Source organism: Neomonachus schauinslandi, chromosome 9, assembly GCF_002201575.2.
Source record: "Neomonachus schauinslandi chromosome 9, ASM220157v2, whole genome shotgun sequence".
Lineage (NCBI taxonomy): Eukaryota > Metazoa > Chordata > Mammalia > Carnivora > Phocidae > Neomonachus > Neomonachus schauinslandi.
In genome coordinates this window covers 26,973,673-26,995,958 of record NC_058411.1, presented here as the reverse complement: position 1 = coordinate 26,995,958, position 22,286 = coordinate 26,973,673, and the positions used below count along the sequence as shown (strand labels likewise).

General features: G+C 51.1%; 1 protein-coding gene across 2 annotated transcripts in view; it reads right to left on the bottom strand.

Moving 5' to 3' along the window:
- Positions 1-6,771: 6,771 nt before the first annotated feature.
- ABCD4 (ATP binding cassette subfamily D member 4) overlaps positions 6,772-22,286 on the bottom strand; it is a 15,941-nt gene continuing 426 nt past the window's right edge. The window contains exons 2-19 of one of the 2 annotated variants that reach the window (XM_021679907.2): positions 18,816-18,934; positions 18,539-18,666; positions 17,026-17,165; positions 15,708-15,824; positions 15,220-15,345; positions 14,565-14,615; positions 13,039-13,133; positions 12,656-12,777; positions 12,465-12,556; positions 12,203-12,292; positions 10,296-10,504; positions 10,009-10,100; positions 9,458-9,494; positions 9,008-9,057; positions 8,563-8,615; positions 8,189-8,265; positions 7,431-7,546; positions 6,772-7,254 (exon numbers count right to left, since the gene is read on the bottom strand). In XM_021679907.2, coding sequence (XP_021535582.1) covers positions 7,186-7,254; positions 7,431-7,546; positions 8,189-8,265; positions 8,563-8,615; positions 9,008-9,057; positions 9,458-9,494; positions 10,009-10,100; positions 10,296-10,504; positions 12,203-12,292; positions 12,465-12,556; positions 12,656-12,777; positions 13,039-13,133; positions 14,565-14,615; positions 15,220-15,345; positions 15,708-15,824; positions 17,026-17,165; positions 18,539-18,666; positions 18,816-18,934 — 1,783 coding nt within the window. In that variant the 3' untranslated portion in view covers positions 6,772-7,185. The remainder of the gene's footprint in view (positions 7,255-7,430; positions 7,547-8,188; positions 8,266-8,562; positions 8,616-9,007; positions 9,058-9,457; positions 9,495-10,008; positions 10,101-10,295; positions 10,505-12,202; positions 12,293-12,464; positions 12,557-12,655; positions 12,778-13,038; positions 13,134-14,564; positions 14,616-15,219; positions 15,346-15,707; positions 15,825-17,025; positions 17,166-18,538; positions 18,667-18,815; positions 18,935-22,286) is intronic. The other variant, XM_044918457.1, reaches the window with a different exon arrangement.

The window sequence follows — 22,286 nt, the reverse complement described above, 5'->3', positions numbered from 1 at the left end:
ATGTATTGCTATTTTTTTCTGTTCTGATTATGGAGAGAGATGCATTTAAAAACCTTCCACTCAGGGCTGAGGGGAAAATAAACAAATAAATAAGCAAACATTCCACTCTGCCAATTTCTCCTTGTAATTCTACCTGTTTGTTGCATTTGCTGACTCATGGTATATTGCTTATGTGTTCTGTAAGATGTGACAAACTTTTCTCTCTTCTTCTTTGAGAATACTTACTTAGATTGTTTTAAGTGTTCTTTCCAGTCCTCACCTTGGGTCTGGTCTCTGTCCCTGCATGGGCATTTAAAATGCAAGCTGCTCTCTCCTGTCACCTGCTGACCCCACACCCCCATGGCGGTTCTGGCTCTCACAGCTGGGATTTTCTTTCTGGTTTCCTAGTTCAGTCCTGCATCAGGCTTGTTTTTGTTGTCGTTTATTCATCTCTAGATGTTCTTGATCAGATTTTTCCCCCACCAGTCTAGTCCACCATTTTCTTTTGTAAACTGTCCAGGGATGTACAATGTGAATAATGGGATTACCTCCCAAGCCTTTGGCATTTGTCCCTCCTTCCCCACTGCCAGTGGTCACTGTCCCACCAGTTCTCCGTTGGGATACCTCCCCCAATCCCGACATGGAGCTACCCGCTTGGGTTTGTTGCACTCAGTTCTTGTCAACCTCCTCCTACCTCTGGCACCTTTCCCTCCATCTCTGTCCTCTTTATTGAGAAATGTCAAGTAAGCCTTGGAGGAGCAAGTGATATGTGGTACGTGTTTGGTTAGGCAGAGAAACCATGAAAACACGAAATGTATTTTCTTCCAGTCTTTAGTTCTGGCTGGCTGCACTTAGAGTGGAAACATGCATGTTCTCCCAAGGGCACACAGGCTGTGTATCCGGTACCATAGTCAGGTAGTTGGGGAGCAGTGCGGGAAGGACTTACTCTTTTAGTAGTTAGTTGCTTTTAACTGAGTTTTAAAATGCTCATTGTGATTTTTAAATTTTAACACGGACAGTTTGTGGGGCACCTGGCTGGTGCAGACAGAGGAGCCAGTGACTCTTGATCTCAGGGTTGAGTCCGAGCCCCACGCTGGGTGTAGAGATTACTTAAAATGGATAAAATTTTAAAAAAATAATAAAATGGACAGTTTACTACATTGCCTTATTCTCTTTATATACCTATTTTTGCATTTTTTTCTAAACCATTTGAGAGCAAGTTGAGGATGTGATGTCCCATTACTCAATACTTCAGTGTATATATTTCCTTAAAATGAAGATCCCCTCCTACATGACCACTATATAACCAATAAAATCAAGAAATCGACACTGATTCAATACTTCATCCAATCCCCAGAATGCTGAATTTTCCAACGACGCCCTTTATGAGTGGTGGATCCAGTCCGGCACCACACATTGGATTTAGTTGCCAAGTCTCTGTAGTTCCCTTCAGTTAGGAACAGTCCCGGCTTTCCGTGATTTTGACGGTTTTGAAGATTTCAGGCCAGTTTCTTTCCGGCATATCTTCAGTTTGAGTGTGTCTGGTATTTCCTCGCGATGAGGTCGTAAAGCCTGAATCTAATCGTGAGGAAATATCAGTCACAGACTCACGACAGCCCCTTCCCAGCTCTGCTTGCCGCCCGCCCCGTCCCCGCCCCCGCCCCCGACGCGGGGGCCCAGGACAGGCCGCGTGGTGAGCAACCTGCTTCCAAGTCCACCAGGCGCCTCAGCCCTGCGTGGTCGGCTGCGCATGCGCAGAACTGCAGGGTCTGCGGGAGGACCGGACCCGCCGCGGTGTGCAGAGTAAGGCGGCACCTCAGCGCACAAGCTACAGGATGAGGTGCCGCAAGGACCCAGACAAGGCTGGGCAGGACAGACTCCGTTTGTTCCCTTGTCCGTTAGACATTTATGGAGCACCTACGGTGTGCCAGTGCTGAGTAACGAGCAGACCAGCACAACCTCTCCCCGCCCCCGTGGAGTTTAGAGCGGGAGACAGAGGAATATGCCAGACTTCCCTGAAGAAGGGGGATGTTTGGTCAGACATTTATCGAGAGCACCCTATGACTGAGCGCCCTGCTTCCGCCAAGCCAGCCAGACTAGGGATGGGATGGGGCTGGTCTCTGGATGCGCCAGGCCGGGTATAGGAGCCCATCCCCCTGCAGACGTGCCATAGGAGGCCGTGTGGGAGGAAAAAGGCCGGGGTTCCGGCTCCGCTGCCTGCCGTCCCACCCTCGGTGCCATCTCCTCCATCCTGCGCGCCTGGCCGCTGGACCGGTACGTGGAGGATTCCTGTCAGCCTCCAGACTTCTCCCGACAGAAGCAGCCGGTGGCCTTTGTACATCGCAACCTCCCTGGCTTGGACCTGGAATGTTGTGTCCAACTTTTCCAGAACCAGCTCCAGCACCAGCTGTAACCCAAGATCCAGAGCTGGAGATGGCTTTGGCACCATTTCTAGCTGCAGACCTACAGTCAGAGCCGACTCTAGAGCTAGAACAAGCTCCAGTACCAGCTCCAAAGCTAGAGCCAGCCCCAGCCCAGATCCCGTGCTCCCCTACCACCAGCTCCAGAGTTAGGGCCAGCTCTGGTGCCAGCTACAGAGCTGCATTCAACTTCAGTGCCAGCTCTAGAGTTGGCCGGCTCCAGATCCAGTGCCATCTCCAAAGCTAGAGCCTGCCAGCTCCATGACCAGCGTCAGCCCTAGCACAAGCGCCAGTTCCAGTTCCAGAGCTAGAAGTAGCTCTGGCCCCTACTCCAGCACGGGTTCTAGAAACTGCGCCCAAGCTACAGCCTTACTGAGTGTCTGCCTCAGAGCTAGAATAAGCTTCAGCACCAGACCCAGCAATGAGTCAGTGCTAGGTCCAGAGCTAGCTGTCGGCTCCGGCACCGGAGCCAGAACCAGAACGAGCTCTCGGGCTTCCGTTGACTATCTGAGCATACTTAAGACCGTTGGTTTAAAGCTTTGGCTAGTAAGAATGTCTATAGACTTCTGCACGGATGGTTTCTGTCATTCCCCCCCCCCCTTTAAATGGACCATAATCCTGTTTCTTTGTATGATTTGCTTTTGTTGAACACTGGACATTTGAATATAATATGTAACCGGAAACCAGTTCCTCCCCTTCCCCAGAGTTTGCTGTTTTTGATTATTGAAGGCTGCAGACATCTTTTTGGTGACTTTCTCAAACTAGTTTTGCAAGGACTGTCAGCCTTGTCATGTGTGGTCACTTGAAGTCTCTGTTCAGCCAGTATTTTGACAGAGATTTCCTTGAGTACCAGGACCCCAAACAACCAAAACCTCTATCTCTGTCTTCCCAGACTGACTCCGTGCTGGGGTACTCTTTAACACAGCCAGTTTAGCTCTTTTAACTCTACCTTAGCCTTTACTTCCTGCTTGGACTGAGCCAAGAGACCAGCCAGCAAGGAAAGCTCAGGGTCTTCTCAGGTCTTTTCTGAGCATGCATCCTATCCAGGCCATGCATGTCGCTTTCTAAATTCCCTAGTACATGAGGTCACTTTTGAACACTCTAATGTCCTAAAGAAACTCTCCCCAGCATTTCTTTGCAGGCTTTAGGTGGTCTATTGTATGTCTTAAGCATAATCTTTTGCTTCAGGTGGCTACAGGTTTTGTGTACCTTACCAAGTTTTTGAGCAATGCCCAATACTTTTCTGCCCAGTGAGTTCGAGTCAGGCAAAACAGAGACGAGCACCTTGTGTCAGTCTTCCTAGCCCTAGACAGGTTAGAACAAACACAATCATTGGTTGTATAGTTCCTTTGATGCACAGAAGCTTTAATTTTGAAGTCCAATGTTTTTCTTTTGTTGCTTGTGCTTTGGGCATCGTATTTAAGAAACCATTGCCAGATGCAAGGTCATGAAGACTGCCTTATGTCTTATGAGCTATTTAGTCTTAGCTCTTAAATTCAATTTTCATTCATTTTAACTTAACTAACTTAACCTGCTATAAGGTAAGGGCTCACTTTCCTTCGTTTGCATGTGGATATCGTTTTCTAGCCCCATTTGTCAGAGACTGGTTTTCCCCATTGAATGGTCTTGGCGCTTGACAAAAATCATTTGACTGTAGACGTATGGGTTTATTTCTGTACTCTTAATTCTATTCCATTGAATGGCATGTCTCTCTTTATACGAATACTGCAATGTTTTGATTACCATAGCTTTGAAGTGATTTTTGAAACCTCAAAGTGTGAGTCCTCCAACTTTGTTCTTTTTCAAGATTGTTTTGCCTATTTGAGATCACTTGCAATTCCATATGAATTTTAGGATCAACTCTCCCATTTCTGCAGAAATAGGCCATTGGGATTTTGATAGGGATTGCATTTAAACTGTAGACCACGTTAGGAAGCATCGCTATGGTAAGCAGACATGTGATGGCGATGACAAAAGATTGCTTTTCTGCTGCATCCCACAGACCTAGGACTCTTCAGGAGAGTGACAAAGGGACAGAATAACGTTTCTATGTCCCATCCACTGGGTCTGTGTAGTTCCCTGAGTGGTAGAATGAGATTTAAGTTTGGGAAATTATTTGCCTGGTTGATTTGGAAACATTTAAAATAAACATTTTGTCCTTGTTCTATACTGAGGACACATAACCAGACTTCTATGCAGGTGTGTATGGATTCATCCAAAACTCTCAGTAGCCTCCATCTCTGAGATGAATGATGGGCAAAGGCGGGGTCTGCCCCTAAGAACAGCTTTCTCCTGGCAGAGCTTCTGCAAGGGAGAACCCTGGGCATTCAGAACAGAAGCAGCACTTGAAACATGTCTGAGGCGGAGGAAAAGCAAATACCAAGACCCCGAGTTAGTCACCAACTCGGTCTCTCAAGTCATCGGCTGGCAGCAGCATCTGCAGGAAGGCTTGGGAGCTCCAGGGTCTAGTGAGGAGGAAGCAGGTCAATAAGGTGATGCTGTCAACAAAAAGGCCAGCGGGAGCGTCAGCTTCATTGAAAAAAGTACAGAAATTAAACTATTGAGGGGGTTCTTCCACACCCAGCCCCCACGATTTAACAGACACATACCCAAGGGGTGGGAGTCAGGGGAATCCTTAATCCTCAGGGAGACAGGTTTCCCCTTAACCTAAGCAAGAGCTCTCTTCAGTTAGAGGGGTCCGAGGATGGGTGGTCTCCAGCGCTAGCTAGCTGTGTTTGACCAGAAGCCAGAAGGCCGCTTGGCAGGATGCAGCTGGGAGATTCAAGGATGGGACAGCTCTCGGAGCAGATGCCAACCTTGATGGTCCCTCCAGCCTTGTCAGAGGGTTGGACACTGGCTACAGGGCTGCCACGGACCTTTGTAGACCTAATATCCTGCAGGCCCCTCAGGAGGCTTCACCGGGGACTTGACCCGCCATCAGACCTGGCTCTCAGCAAGGCACCCGGGTGCGCTGCGCTAGCGCCCCGACACGGTTGAGCTGGGGAAGAACAGGCTCCAGGCCTGCGGGCCAGCCAAGCCGCCAGGGGGCGTCACCCTGCAGACAGCACTTCCTCAGTTCCCCACCCCACATCTGGCATCATTTTCAGCGGGGTACCAAGGCAGTAAATAACCTCAAGTCTTAGAGTGAGAAAGTTCCTTCCCGAGCAGTTCCCATTCCAGGTTTCTAACTTTATTTTTATTTTTTTTTAAGATTTATTTATTTATTTGAGAGAGCGAGAATGAGAGAGAGAGAGTACATGAGAGGGAGGAGGGTTAGAGGGAGAAGCAGGCTCCTCGCCAAGCAGGGAGCCCGATGCGGGACTCGATCCAGGGACTCCAGGATCATGACCTGAGCCGAAGGCAGTCGCTTAACCAACTGAGCCACCCAGGCGCCCGGTTTCTAACTTTATTAAGGAGAAAATTCTCACTTGTGTGCCAGTACGTCTAATTCCCCCCATGACATCCCTTAACCTCCCTTTGTACAGAGAGAGCAAGCCTCAGGCTCAGACTCTCTGCAGGCACAGTATCAAACTGCAATTTTGTAACCTGGTTTACGTTCACTTTTACGGTTACATTCTAGTTATATCAAGCGTAAATTAAAAAAAACAACAATTAGGTTTAAGGAGTTAATTGGGACGCCTGGGTGGCTCAGTTGGGTGGGCGTCTGCCTTCGGGTCAGGTCATGATCTCTGGGTTCTGGGATTGAGCCCCGTGTTGGGCTCCCTGCTCAGCAGGAGCCTGCTTCTCCCTCTGCCTGCCGCTCCCCCTGCTTGTGCTTTCTCTCTGTCAAATAAATAAATAAAATCTTAAAAAAAAAGGGGGGGGGAGTTAATTTAAAAAATATTAAGTAATTCACAGTACAAGAGGTACAGAGATCTGCAAAAATCATGAACGTGCTGCACTGACAACTCAACTTTGGGTAACACTGTTCTAGAATAAGGGCTTTGGGCTCAAATCATTTTCCATCTTAAGTTTCCGTGCTTTCTGGGTTTTGTCTGTTCCTCTCGTTGTTGCTGTTTCCTCACAAAGATTATTTTTGAAAAATCTCTGACCTTATTTTAGTTGACTAAAGGGAAAGAGATTTATTTTTACCTGGGTTAGGACAAGAAAAACAGAAGGGCCCTAGAGGTTAGTGACTCAGGTACAACCGGCAAAGGGAAAGCGCAGGTGTGGAGTGACGTGAAAAACCAGGCGCAGAAGTTTCCAGTACAATGGAGAGTGCATCTCCCTTCCCCCCAGGCTCCCAAATACAAGTCTGTGGATTCAATTTAAAGGGTCACCTTACAGTGGAAAAGAAAGAGAAAGAAAGAAGGCTGCAATTTGTAAGAAATGTTTATCTTTTTAAAAAAGTTATAAAAGTTAAATATTTGTCGATTAAAATTAAAAAATCTATGGCTACAAAATTTAATGGATTTAAAAGATTTCTGGATTGCGTGACTTTAAGCCCAATATTCTCTCCACAATGACCCTACATTTCTCACAGATCCCACACTTTCAGGTTTTTCTTTAGAAAACACAATCTGAGGCTGTTCGTAAGCAATCGGCACCCCGAGTGCAGGGAGCTCTGGCTGAGGCGGCAGGAGGCGCCCTGGCAGGACTGGGTGCCCCGCAGCGAGCCGCACCCCGGCTGGGCCCCCCCTGCTGCCAGTGCCCCCCGCACAGGGCCTGGGAGGCGAGCCAGGGATCTCCCGTGCCCCACAGGCCCCCCCTCCCCCGGTCTCTCCAGGAGAATGCCTATCTGCCCCGAGCTGGGCACTTCTTCCAGGGGCCAGCCACACCCTTGGCTTCACTCCACTTTGATTCTGGTCAGTTCCCATCTTCCTTCTCCGCAGAGTTTCAGAACCAAGGAGTGAAACTGCAAGAGACCAGCACAACGCAGATCAGGCCACGCTGGCCACAGCCAACGGGAGGCCATCCCTCCCCTGCCCTCTCCGCCACCCCCACTCCCCATTTTGAAGGGCCCCTGGCCCTCATCAGGCCCAGCCTCTGGGCTCTTCCTCCTCCTCAGGCCATCTCTACGAGCTTGGGTACCCTCTCAAGGCTATGTCGGTGTCCCACGCTGATGAACGTCATGCCCAGCTGCTGGCCAATGCGGTAGAGCTCGCTCTCCACCTCCTCGGTCAGGGCACTGGTGGCTTCATCAAGCACTGAGGGCAGAATCCGGCGGGAAGAGATCGGCTCCTGCCCCTGGCCCACCTCTGCCTCTCCAAACCACGCTCACCTCTGTCTGCCTGAGACCCAGGGCGAGGCTGGCTGGAAGCGGCTCTGGCTTACAGGAGCCCTGCCACAGGAAGAGCAGGCCAAAAGAGCAGAGTGCAAGGCTCCACCTGGGAAGCCTTCTACCAGCGGCAGGATGAAATCCCCCAGCTTCCTAGAGTAAGCACCAGCACTTCCTAGAAGCGCTCCTTAGTTCCCCCAAGGACGCCAGTCCCTGAAGTTCACACCTGCCATCCCTCCGCCAGGCACAGCTGGGGGTGTTGCCGCTTATTGACGGCAGAGGCTCAGGAGCATAAAATCGCAAGCTTTTTAGGCTGGCTCCAGCTGCTGCCATGGCAGAATGCTCCAGAATGCGTGGTTTAACACATCCCGAGCTGATCTGGGGATGCCAACCTTGCTGCCGCAAGGGTAGAGCCCTGGCATCCTCCCCCGCAGGGACAGAGATGCCCGGCCACGCACAGGGGTGCTCTCCTCCGTGTCTGAACGCCCCCGTGGTTACATGTGGAACACACACACACACACACCCGTGAGCACACAGTACCGGGCATGCGCACTGCCGGGGCAGACCTCACCTGCATACTTTGGCTGCAGGTAGAAGAGCCGGGCAAAGGAGAGCCTCTGCATCTCTCCTGGGGACAGAACATCATACCTGAGGAATGGGAGTGGAAGGACCGCTAGAGGGAGGAGGCTATGGCTTGGCTTTTGCATAGAATGGGGTCTAAGCAAGAAGAGGTTCTTGGGGCAGAGAGGCTGGCCCCGGGACAGACTGACATCACCCTCCCCTTTCAACCACAGTCCAGCCCATCATGAGATGGGCTGCCCACATGAGGTGAGGCCAAAACGCTGCTCCCGAGGGCATGAACATGCCCCTGATGGGCCAGCAAAAACACCTGGAACCCACTGTGTGGGGGGGAGCTGGCTCTGGAGCACGCGACTCCCTTCTTACCAGTTCCAATCGACCTGCTGGTCCAGACCCTCTGTCCTGGTCACCAAACTGGACTGTAACACACCCAGAGGGAATGCTGTCTGTGAGAGGGCCCATCCCTGCTTCCTGTCACCCCTCCACACACACCTCTGAGGCAGCTACAGCCCTGGCAGGGGCTGTGGGAGCGATCCGTGCCCCGCAGGGGGGACTATCCTATCAACTACACTGTTTACATCTGCTAAGCAGACTTAGTTTTATTATCATTTTAAAAGTTGATGCAGAGAATGCACCCCCTGGTTGCCTGCACCTGGCCAACCGCTCCCCTCACCACTTTCTACTCCCACGCCCGCGGTCCAGGCTCACACTTCCGGTCCTGGGCCCCGGGCACTATGCTGGCTCTGCTGGACCAGCCCTTGTGGTCAGTGCTACCAGGTGGGCCTGGGCCTCAGCGTCCCTGCCCACTCACCAGGCCTGCCAGCTCCAAGAACCTCATGATCCTCTCATCATCAGTAGAACCTGCAAAACAGACAAGCCTTCTTCAAGAAGTCAGTTCCTTCTGGGCAGCCAGAAGAGAGGGGGGTACATCGTGGAAGGGGGTAGGGCTGGGGGGGTGCCAGAATCTGGGCTAAAGCTCTGCAGTGACAGGGTTATAGCACTTAATACACAAAGGAAGGGCCAGGCGGAGGAAGTAGTCCCTTCCCTTCCTCCAATGGGGGTCTCTCCTCAAGGAGGGGAAGACAGAACAAGATGAGGTCAGGGTACAGACCCCAAAATAGTAAACACTTGAAGGAGAAGAAAACTACCTCAAACCAGCAACCTTGCTGGAGCCTCTGCCAAAAGGCACTGGCGAGGCCCCAATCAGGCAGAGCAGGGGCAATTTAGATGGGAGGACATGCCCCAAGGAGGCCCAGCTCACCTGAGTCCGGGTAGATTTCCTTCAGGGGATATATCACCTGATAAAACAAAACCACACAGGCCTAAGATGAGGGCCAATGAGAGGCAGTGCTGCACACAGCCTATCCTCCCCAGGAGGATACAGCCCCAGGAACTGCCAGAGGCCAGGCTCCTCTCCACCTGAGGATGGTAAGGACCACCCCGGCCAAGGGTCCAGTGGGAGAGCCGGGGCCAGCAGACAGTGGGACAGGGTCACTGCAAACGTCAGATGTGTGTCTGAGGGGAAAGAGTCTGTGAGCCTCCTAAGGACACAGCGTCCAGAATCCAACCTTGGCAGCCAACAAATATATGTGGTATTTGGTTTCGGCCCCCACAGGTTAACCTGCCCCCAGGAGCTGCTCTAACTACATGGCCCAATCCACGGAAGTGAGTAAAATGTTCGTAGAACCAGGGAGTTCCTGGGCAGGAGCCATTTACTACCCCACCTTCTGCCCCATAACTTTCTAGAGCTGAAACCTGTCAGACTGCCAGAGGTCTCCGGTAGCCAGAGGTAGGTGCGGGCCCCAGGCTGACCTGCTCCCGAAGGGTCCCATCCGTGAAGAATGGCTTTTGTGGCAGGAACAGCACCCCATGGGGTCCAAAGTCCGTCAGCATCTGCACTGAGCCTGCAGGGCCCACAGAAACCTCCATTTTGAGATCTCCCAGACAAAGTAAGTGCCTCTCATTTCCTCTCCCCAACAAAAAGGCCTGGACTTTTACACACACGCACGCACATGTGCGCACATGCACACACCTGCACGCACGCACACGCATCCCACCGGGCCAAGGCTGGCTCAGAGGCAGGGAGGGCTGGCTCTCACCCCGTGTGCTTGCCCAGAGGCCGCCGAGAACCCGGAGCAATGACGTCTTGCCCGTGCCTGTGTTGCCTGTGATGAGCAGGCTCTGCCCCTCAGAGATCTTCAGGCTCAGATCCCTGATTAAGGGTTTATTAGAGGAGGGGGCAGAGATGGAAACCCGCTCGAGGAGAAAAGCTGTGTCTGTTGGCTCTGCGACCGGCCACTCTGGGGCCCTGCGGTCAGAAGACGAGGGGAGAGAAGAAGCGTCAGTACCGCTGGGGGGCAGGGTCTTCTTCTCGGGGGCCTCACCTCTGGACAGCGGGGTTATGGGCTAAACTGTGTTCTCAAAATAACAGTCTCAACCCCTAGTACCTCAGAATGTAACTGCATTTGGAAGAGAAAGTATTTAAAGAAATGATGGTGTTAAAATGAGGCCATCAGGGGAGAGCTCTAATCCAATATGGCTGACGGCCTTCTAAGATGAGGGAGAGACACCAGGGATGCTCCTCCACAGAGAAGAGGCTAGAAAAGGACACGGAGAGAAGACGGCCATCTGCAAGCCAAGGAGAGAGGCCTCAGGAGAAACCAACCCTTGATCTTGGACTTCCAGCCTCCAGAACTGTGAGAAAATAAATGTCTTGGATAAGCAACCCAGTCTGTGGTATTTTGTTACAGCAGCTCGGGCACATGAACACAGAGGTAGGGCCGAAGGCACCTACTTTGTGCCAGGCTGTGCAAAGCCCCGCCGTGACTGATCTTAATCAGCTTTAACACCAACGGATCACAAACATCATCCCTACTTGGCAGAGGGGGAAACCAAGTCAGGCGGCTCAGTAACTCCCTCAGGGTCATGGCGCTGAAGCTGTCTAACCTTAACCCTGGTGGGTGTGCACAGCGCGTGTGACCAGGGCCTGTGACAGGATGGGCATGGTGGTCGGAAAGGGACCTGGAGTTTCTGGCTCTGGCACAGACGCCCCTTTCCCCCGGAGAACAGCACCTCTGGTCTCCTACGGTCGCCGCGCCATCTCCCCAGCCCCAGGCCCACAGCTGCACGAAGGCTGAATTCTGAACGGGGGCAACAGTTAAGGCTTTAGTCCCTCAGAAGGGAGTTGTGTGTAGGCCCTGGAACACAGGCTGTTTCCATTTTTGAAAGCTTACTCTGTGGCCCCTGTCCAAGCACTTTCCACAGACTGTGACAGCTAATCCTCACAACCATCCTAAGAGGAAGGTTCCATTACCGTTCCCCTCACAGCGATGAAGAAACAGAGACACAGAACAGTTGAGTAATTAGCCCAAGAAAGTGAGGACATGAAACAAATCCTCAGTGCACAGAAAGGCCAGAAACATCACAACGCATGCAAGGAGACATGAGTAAAGGGACGCCTGGGTGGCTCAGTCCGTTGAGTGTCTGCCTTCAGCTCAGGTCACGGTCTCAGGGTCCTGGGATAGAGCCCCGCATTGGGCTCCCTGCTCAGCGGGAAGCCTGCTTCTCCCTCTGCCACGCCCCTCCACTCGTGTTCTCTCTCAAATAAATAAACATAATTAAAAAAACAAACAAACACAGGAGACAGGAGTAAAGCCACGTGTGAGGGTGAGCGAGGCCTGGGGAACAGAGAACAGGCAGGCCCCGAGGAAAGGGGCAGGCGGCAGGGCTCAGTGGGAGGCAGACTGCTCAGATTTCTGATTTGTCATCTCGGGCCCAGGCAGGAGTGGGCACCGTGCTTCCCGCAGCTGGGGGAAGGTGTAGGTGACAACAGATGCCAGAACAGCACCCCTGCCTGGGAACACCTGTGATGTGCCCGGCACCAGGCAGAGAGGCCTGGCATCTGCTCTGCACAACTCTGCCGCCCGGCTGGGAGAGGGCAGGGCTCCGGGGCGAACCCCAGCTGGGCGCGCCCACCACGGCACTGCCCTGCCAGCCCAGCACCCACCTGTCCATGTCCCACTCGCTCTCGTCCGGGACCTCGCCACCCCGCGACTTCAGGGACATGTCCAGCAGGGTCTCCTGAAGTTCCCCGATTCTGGGCAAGAAGTGAAAACCTGAGGTGGGCCTGGGGGCCCAGGTGAACGCATTCCTCCTTCTCTCTCACACCCACTGCCATATGGCTTTTCTGTTCCTTTTTTCATTCGGCTACTTCTCCCAGCGGCACCCGCTTTGTTCAGGACCTGGAGAGGGGCAGGATGCAGCCTCACCTGTGTGTGTAACCAGCCACATCTGAGAACGTGCTGGAGAGGTCGATGAGGCCGGTGAAGCAGCTGATGAGGTAAATGCACACAAAGGCATTCTGCACGGGACAGCGAGCAGTGAGCCCCGGCCCGGACTCCGAGGTGCCGGGCCGAGGGCAGAGGGGACGGCGTGAGGGGTCACCAGGAGGGAGCCTCACCTTGCTGACCAGAGTGCTGAGCTCTGTGGGGCTCAGGTCTCCATAGACACCACTGAAAATAGGGATGGCGATCACAACGTAACTCAGGATGCTGCCCAGATAGTCGAATGTGTTGACACCGACTGCAGAAGGCAGAAACACCGAGGGTAAGAGACCCAGGAAGCACCGATGTGCTCTGAGGGAAGAGGAAGCCAAGTAGGACCAAGCTATTCCCCGGAGCCTCATTCTCCCGAGGACACTCGTGGCAAAGACAGTGGCTCCCCGTGGTGAATTCCTTCATCACAGCAAACTGACTAGTGCAGAGAGAAAGCGAGGAGGTTCGGGGAGGGAAGGAGACGATCCCGCTCCCGGGGTTCCCGCCTCCCCGGGCTCCCTCCACCTACGGTACAGCCAGAGCTCCTTGGACATCAGCTCCCTCTGGGTCTGAAGGAGTCTCTGCAGCCTGCGGTCTGTCCTCACATGCTCCACGTGCCCAGCTCTGACGAGAAAGGCTGGGATGTTGATGGGGCCTGGAAAGCCTCAGCCGGGCCGGGGGACCCTCTAGCCCTCATCACACTCTCCTTTGGGGACCAAGCCTATATCCAAATGGTCTTCATCTCAGACCCTTTCTGCCACTAGCATCCATTCACTGCTTCATTTACTCAGCACAGTATCGTCTGGGGAAAGAACATGAACTCTAGATTGGGCAGATCTGGCTCAAATCCTGGCTCTGGCCAATTACTATCTGGGTGACTAATGTTACTTAAGCCTCGGAGTCTCAGTGTCTTCCTCGGTAAAATGGGGCTAATCATACCTACAAAATAAGTTAGAGAATTTCTAAACAGAAAGTGCCAGGCAGAAGAGGGACCCTTAAAAAATAACAGCTGTTATTATTAAGCGACTATACACAGAGCAGGTGCTCGGTGGCAGGCTCTGTGCTGGTTAGCCAGTGAGATAAACAAGGGGATAAAATAGTCCCTGTCCTTGAGCTCCCAGTTTAGGGGGGCAGGCAGACGCACTGCATTCTTCCCCTGGCACATGGCAAGTGTTAGAGGGACAGAGAAGCCAGGAAAGAACGCATCTAGAGCTCCAAGAACAACCCTGCTTTCCCCAGAGCCCAGAACTTCACGAGAGGCTGCAGAATCCAAAAGCACTTAGCACAGGCCCAGCCCTACCGCCACACAACCAAACCCCACCTCATAGATTCCTAGTATTCTTGGCGCCCTCAAGTGGTGGCAGCTGCAAAATGCAGCAAAGACAGACAAGTGCAAAGGTCCCAGGGTTATTAAATCCAGGTGATCCAAGAGCAGCTTCCACTCCTTAAACACACACCTCTGGGGCCTGAGTTATCTCTCTGGGGCCAAACAATGACTCCAGAGGTCCCACAGAAGGCAGGGCCCAGGGACCTATCCTGACCCTGAGGGAAGGCAGGAGATTTCACAATGCTGCTATCAGGAGATCAGACACTTTGTTCTACTTGGACAGTGTTTGTGGGGAGCAGGTCTCCTGATTTCCTGAGGCCTCCTTTCCCTCCCATCCTACAGAGACAAAGGATCAGTCTTGGAGACTTTGACCGGCCATCAGGCACTGGCAGAAAGCCATCTTGTAGATGGAAAAACAGAGGCAGAGGCAATGGCTTATAGTCATCACCAAGACGAGAATCATTCACTCGTTTCATTCTTGGAACAAATTTAGGCCCCCTGCTGGGTCACTAGAAGGAACAACCAGCTTCAGAAGCAAATCCCTGGACCTAAGGATGAGGCAGACTAGGACAGTGAGAGACATGGGGTGAGGGTCATAGCCAAGTGTAAGGATGCTCAGCCCCAGGGTTCGGTGATGGTGGGCAGGCCGTACAATTCGTCTTTCCTTTTCTGCCATCTCCACTATCAGCTCTGATGAGGCAGAAGGAAACGATCCCCACCTGACTCACCTGAAAAAAGCAGCAGGCTCAGCATTCACCCGGATCTGCATGTGCTTGAACCTGGGCAGACCAAAGGCAAATGTGTGCTGACAACGGGCAGTACTGGCCCTTCTCCTTTCTCTAGCCTGGACCAGGAAGATGTCCAGATGAAGAGGAACCTGGCTCCACCTCAAAAAGGCCCAGCCCTTCCCTGAGCTGTCACAGGGCCTGGGTGGGGTGGCAGGAGCCCTGCAGACAGGACGACCCCTCACCTCCCCAGAGGACAGGTGCATTCCTGCCCACACCACCTCCTCCCAGGGCCCAACCTGAAGTAGGAGGCCAAGAAGCACAGTGCAGGGGCTGGATCTATTGGCTGAGCCAAAACAGGAAGGTTGGAACAGAAGCACATGAGAAGACCAAGGGATGATGATGGCCAACCAGACACCGTTCTCGCTGCTTCTCACCTAGAATCTCAATAATGCTCCTCACAATCCCCTCTGCAGGCAACAGTACCATCCCCATTTTAAAGATGGGAAAACTGAAGTTTAGGGAGGTTCAAGACCTCACCCAAGAGCACATGGCTAGTAACTAGCACAGGCTGGGACTCGAATGAGGCTGTCTCACTCGAGATCCCATTCCTTAACCATTATGCTCGGCCCAGAAACCTCAAGCAAGGGAGACATACCTGAAATCCCCCTCCAGCTTCTCCTGCTGCACCAGCTTTGCCACAATGGGCCCCATCAACATTTTGTTCACAAGGGTTCCCAGGATGAAATACCCGAAGATGCTCGCAGGCCCAAGCCAGCCCGTGCTGGAAGGCAGAGAGAGGGAGGGTGGGGGGTGTCACATATCCCTGCAGGCCTCAGCCCTGCTTCTTGCTCTTTCAAGCAGCCCTCATCCAATCTCAGCCAGCAGTCCTGTGGGACCTCTGCTCCTTTGTGGGGGCAGCAGGCACCTGGTCCAGGTTGTCAGATACCAGGACCCCTGTGACACTGAAACGCCACATGTCCAAAGGGCAGGGGCCTGAGCATAGGACACAGGAAGCCTTCCTGGGCTGCAGGCAGGAGGGAGGAAGACCAGCCTCTTCTGGACCCTGACCTGGGGGAGCTCGTGTAAGTGAGGAACCCTGGGGGGAAACACCTGGGGGGTGGGATGGGGGAGGAGAGGCTTCACCTTTGGAAGCACTGGTAGGTGTAGTAGATGAGGGTGAAGGGGGAGATGATCAGCTTGCTGGCCATGCTGCTGAGCTGTCGGCAGAATCGTTCCACATCCTGGCTGATGCGTTGGTCCCTGGAGCCAACAACAGAGCAACTGGACCAGGGAGCGGGGTGCGAAGGGTGGAGCAAGCTGAGAGGTTACCTCTTACTCTGACCTTGCCTTTCAGCACTGTTAGCCACGATCCCGGGGGAAGATGGACCCTGACAAGCGCTGCTTTTCCTAGAGGCACTAAGACCTTTAGGACCTTTAAACAGGGTTCTGAAGAGTTGCTTCTTAGGGTGCCTCAGTTTACCCCTCTGGAAAAGTAGCAAATCAAAGGGCCAGTACCCAGGGGTCCTGAGCCAGTTCTGAGTAGCACCAGAGAACAACCCGAGGGTAGAAGAGCTGAGTTTCTGGATGGGCCAGAAAGCTAAGCCCTCTCTCTGGCTCCTCCCAATCTCTTCTGCGAACCTGAGCCTGCCCCCATTTTAGCTATCTGGCTGCAGAAGCTTCATATGGGTTGAGTCATGGAGAAGCCTAGAAGATAAGAGGCAACAGGAATCCCAAGAATCTTTGCCACAAAGCTCAGCTTGAGCTGACAAAAGGTCACCGCAGGCAAAAAAGTGCGTGGGGGTGGTGAGTGGAGAGGGAATGAGTGTGAGGAGAGACCCCGTATGTCCCACTGCACTACTGGGGCCACACTGACTCCCATTTCCAATGAGAGACATGACTTTGGACAAGTCACTTGCATTCTCTGGGCCTCAGTTTCCTCACCTGTAAAATAACCAGCGCTAACTCACACTGGGACACTTGCTATGTGCCAGGCACCGCACATGTGCATTGCATGAATATCCTTGGAGATATTGAGATAGGAACTATCATCCCCATTTTCCAGAAAGGGAACCTGAGGCTCAGTGAACGAAGGCCTGTCAACTGGGAGGTGACAGAATGAAGATCTGAATCTTACACTGAGTCCTGGGCAGCAATAATTTTTTACTGCTGAAAATCCAAGAGCTGGTTTGCGAGCAAGGACACTTTCTTCAGAGGGTGCCTGGTTGGGAAGCACAGGATATAAAATGGACAAAAGGGAACCGCTCCTATCTTTTAGTGCCCTATCCGCAGCCCCGCAGCTGCTCGGGGGTTCCTCCATGGAGTCCCCTTCCCCTATGGCGCTTATCAACATTGGCAGAGAACTGTGGATGATCTCAAAGGGCCCACCACAGGGACTCTCCAGGGCCGAGCCAGACTGACAGAACCCTGCAGAGGGTGGGGAGGACAGAGAGCGGGCGCCTACGGGTTATCGACGTCATCCCGCAACACGTTAAGGGTGTAGTACACGCGGCCTTGGAAGTAGAAGCGGTGAAGGTGCTCGGTGAGGTCCTTTCTCCAGCTCACATACAGCAGGTTGCAGGTGAACTGGTCAAAGCTCTTCAGCTGTGCAGTGGGGAAGCGAGAGGAAGTGAGGGAGAGGGAGAGATGGTTTCTGCACATCTCAGCAAGGAGCTCAGGGCTGGCAGAGTGCATCTGCTGACTGGTCCCAGCCCACTCCGCTTAAGTCTCTGTCCACTCAGCACTTCTGGGTTAAAGTGTCAAGTCAGGGGATTCTTCCCTCCCTCCCTCCCTCCCTCCCTCCCTGCCATGCTCATTCCGTCACCAAGCACAGGCCTCTGGCCCCTTTATGTTGTACTGTCTTATCCTGAGAGCAGGTGAGCTTCCGGAGATTGGGGATGATATCTTCTATGCCATTTATGTTCTCACTTTTCTGTTCCCCAAAACTTGGAACAGAGTTCTGTATACATAGGTGTTTACCACCAGAAGACCCATCCAAAGTGCCCAAGTGTGATGAGAAGGGGAGTCCCCAAGAAAACAGGCCATACAGGCAGGCAGAGCATTAGGCTTGAGTCCCAGCGGAGGCCTGACTCATTGTTCACCACTGATGGAGCACCTACATGCTAAGTCCAAGGCAGTGACAATGAGCTTGGTCTAACAAGGCAACAATTACAAGGGCGTGAGGAGTGTTACAGCAGAGGTTAACTCAAAGTATTAGTTAAGCAGAGAGGAGGGCAGAGTTTGGTGGAGGAAACATGAAGAAGGTTAAGGAGGACTTGAAGAAAGTGACAACAGCAGAAACTTGAAAAGTAAGCAGGCATTAACCAAGTGAACCAGGGTGGGGAAGGAAGCCATTCTGCAGGAAAGGAGCAGGTGCAAAGGCTGAGAGGTGTGACACAGTGCCAGGCTGAACCGGGGCCTCAGCCCCACAGAGAAGCAATAGCCCCCTGGCTGCTGATCCCAGTTTTCAAATGCTTGGGAGTTCCCTGAAGCAAGAGTAATGGGAATGGAAGGGACAAGATCATTTCTGCTAAACACTGACTTAAAACAGAACCTCGGGGCGCCTGGGTGGCTCAGTTGGTTAAGCGACTGCCTTCAGCTCAGGTCATGATCCCAGGGTCCTGGGATCGAGTCCCGCATCGGGCTCCCTGCTCTGCGGGGAGCCTGCTTCTCCCTCTCCCACTCCCCCTGCTTGTGTTCCTGCTCTTGCTGTGTCTCTCTCTGTCAAATAAATAAATAAAAAAATCTTTAAAAAAAAAAAAAAAAAAAAAAACAGAACCTCATGGCCAAGTCCTGGGAGCCTGAAACATCCCAGGGATTGGGCCCAATAACAAGATCAATGCCCTTCTGACCTCCAGTTCCAAGAAAGGGAGGAAACACACACCCACAGCTCGATTCCTGCTTCCTGGTGGCTAAGTCCCAGTGGGCACTGTGCTTACACTAGGCTGGAGAGGAAGAGAAACACAGGGAGACCTTACCATGGAGTTGAGAACGATGAGCACCACAGCCAGGAATGTCAGGGTCTTAAACCCATCCAAGTCTTTGTTTCCCAGGACCCCATAGTACTGACTGGGGATCAAGCCAACCTGGTAGATCACCAGTTGTTCTGAGGTGGGGAGAGGGGTCCGAAGTCAGTGGTGAAGGGAGAGAAAACAAGGAGTCTTCCCCTTGAGTCCTTGCCTTATCAACTCCCCAGACAGAAGGGACCCCAAACCAAGGCTGCCCTCCCCCTGTAGCCTGGGCTCACTCACTCACTCAGTAGGGCGACACACAACAGGGTCAGGAACATCAAGGCATTCTGTGATGACCAGGAGGGAAACAAAACCTTCTGTATCTGCAGGAACCGCTGGAGAAATTGCAGATCTAACCTGGGCCTGAAGAAGAGATGCAGGAGAAGTCGAAAGAACCCTAAGAGGGCAGTTAAGCCTTACAGAGCAGTTACCAAGTTGATCTACACTGTTCTGGGGAGGGGTTCAGGCCATGCAGGAAGAATGGCTTACCAATGCTGAAGGCAGTAGGCTGGGAACAGACCGGGGAGAGAAAGGAATTTCTTTAAGCTGACAAATGCTATAAAAGGTGATTTACCAAAAATTTACAGCAAAAAAACAAAAACAAAAACAAAAACCCATAGTTAGGGCGCCTGGGTGGCTCAGTTGGTTAAGCGACTGCCTTCGGCTCAAGTCATGATCCTGGAGTCCCGGGATCGAGTCCCGCATCGGGCTCCCTGCTCGGCAGGGAGTCTGCTTCTCCCTCTGACCCTCCCCCCTCTCATGTGCTTTCTCTCATTCTCTCTCTCAAATAAATAAATAAATAAATAAATCTTAAAACAAAAAAAAACCCCATAGTTAATAAGAAACTTTAGCCACATCCTCTTTATGGTCACAAACATGACAAGAAAGCCCATCAAGGATTTTAACGTCCTGGCTAAATCAATAAAGCAAGAAAAATAAATGAGGTAAAAGAATTAAAAGGGAAGAGATTAAATTGTCTTTATTTGCAGATAATGTGATCATTTACACAGCAAACAGCAAATCAATAGACAAATGCTGGAAATAAAAGGAGTTCAGCTAGATATAGGGTTAACATACAAATATCAACAGTGTTCTATACCAACAATAACCAACTGGAAAATATAAAGAAAATAAGAGGTCACTGACAAAAGAAAAGCACTAAAACAACTGTAAAACATGGGTGCCTGGGTGGCTCAGATGACTGAGCATCTGCCTTCAGCTCGGGTTGTGATCCCGGGGTCCTGGGATTGAGTCCTGCATCGGGCTCCCCGCTCAGCGGGAAGCCTGCTTCTCCCTCTGCCTCTCTCTCTCTGTCTCTGTCTCTTATGAATAAATAAATAAAATCTTTTTAAAAAACAAAACTGTAAAACATCCAGGAATTAACTTTTAAAAAGAATGTATAAGACATTTTTTTTTTTTTAAAGTAGGCCCCCAAGCCCAGCATAGAGCCCAATGTGGGGCTTGAGCTCACAGCCCTGAGATCGAGACCTGAGCTGAGATCAAGAGTCGGAGGCTTAACTGACTGAGCCACCCAGGTGTCCCACATTTTTAAGATTTTATTTTTAGGGGTGCCTAAATATGCGCCCCTAAATTTAATCTGTGGCACTACGACCCTAGACTGCCACCGAGGCACCCCAAAAGATTTTATTTTTAAGTAATCTCTCCACCCACCGTGGGGTTCAAACTTACAACCCCAAGATCAAGAGTTGCAAGCTCTACCGACTGAGCAAGCCAGTCGCCCCAGGATGAGACATTTTAAAAGAAAAACGAAAGCTCTATTATAGGATGTGAAAGAAGACTTAAATAGAGCTGGCATGACTTAACATTATAAAGACCTCATTTCTAACAAAAGTAGTCTATAAATTCAATATAATACCAATCACAAGCAGAACTTCTCTGAGGAACTTTATGTGGAAATATAAAGGCCCATGAACAGCTGAGGGCAACTGTGAAAAATAGGAAAGGAGGAATTGGAGACCCAAACCATCAGTTATTAAGACAAATCAGGGGCGCCTGGGCGGCTCAGTCGGTTGGGCATCCGACTCTTGATTTCGGCTCAGGTCTTGATCTCAGAGTCGTGAGACTGAGTCCTGTGTCAGACTCCGTGCTGAGCGTGGAGCCTGCTTAAAATTCTCTCTCTTCCTCTCCCTCTAACCCAACCTTGCGCGTGCTCACACACCCTTCTCTCTAAGAAAAAAAAAAAAAAGACAAATCATAATGCAGGGCTGTGGTTTTATTTTTTTTTTAAGATTTTATTTATTTATTTGAGAGAGAGACACAGCAAGAGAGGGAACACAAGCAGGGGCAGTGGGAGCAGGAGAAGCAGGCTTCCTGTCGATCAGGGAGCCTGATGCGGGCTCGTTCCCAGGACCCTGGGATCATGACCTGAGCTGAAGGCAGCTGTTTAACGACTGAGCCACCCAGGTGCACCAAAACTGTGTTTTAATATAGAAACAAAAAGACCAACGGGACAGAGACCAAAAAGAGCAGGGAGCCCGATGTGGGGCTCTGTGGAGCTCGATCCCAGGACCCTGGGATCATGACCTGAGCTGAAGGCAGGCGGACGCTTAACGACTGAGCCACCCAGGCGCCCCTCCAATTTTTAATTATTAATTCATTAGTTATTAACTGAAAATGGTGAAGGAAAATTAAGGTCATTACCTCAAATCACTTAGATAAAAATTTAAAACTCCAAATGGATTAAAAATCTAATGTGAAATTCTATTTAGTTAATAGAAGAAAAGGAAGAACATCTTAATGAAGATACAGTGGGAAGATATTCCTCAAATAAGACCCCAAACCCACAAATTTTGGTAAAGGGGAAAACTAATGGACTTAATTTATTTTTGCTCAATACAGTGCCATAGATTAAATTAAAAGAACTGTGGAAGATATGTGAAGAGTGTAAAACCAACAAGACATTAAAATCTAGAGCATACAAGGAATTCCTGCAAGTCAGGAAGATAGGAAATCCATGGAAAGTGGGAAAAGGATACAACTAGGCTATTCAGAAAAGGGGAAACCCAAATGCTTAATACATGAAAACACAATGGGATGCCACCTTACAACCCATCAGATTGATAAACATCAGAAAACCAAACAATACCAAACATTCCAAGGATGTGGGGAAGCCAGAACCTTTATGCAATGCTGTTGGGAAGTATAAACTCATGTGCCCATTCCAGAAAACAATTCCGCAGAATTAGTTATGATCTAGCATCCTACCCTGGGGTGGGTAATCCAGAAAAATATTACCCATATTCACAAAGAGACAAGTTCCAGTATATTTGAGGTGGTTAAAAACTGGAAGCATTCTAAGTGTCCATCACGTGGGGAATATACAGGTAAAATGCGGTCCGAAGTACATAGGGTAGTATTATGCAACCTTCAGAAACTAGATTACTACTGAATGTATGATCTCAAAAACACAACGTTGAGTAAAAAGGTTTTTTAAAAAAAATCACAGCATATTATCATTTATAGGAATTCAAAAACCACTATCTTTCAAGGTAAGAGATACGCAAACTCATGTAAACTGGGCTGAACACTCTTTTAAGACACCAGAGTGGGGGCCTGAGAAGGGGGGTGAAATGGGATTGAGAATAAGGAACATAATAAAGTAAAACACAAGAGGGGCCTTGCACTGGACCACAGCGTGCCAAGAACTGAGGACGATTAACTCAATTCTGTGCACTTGGAAGTTCTTGGGGGGGGG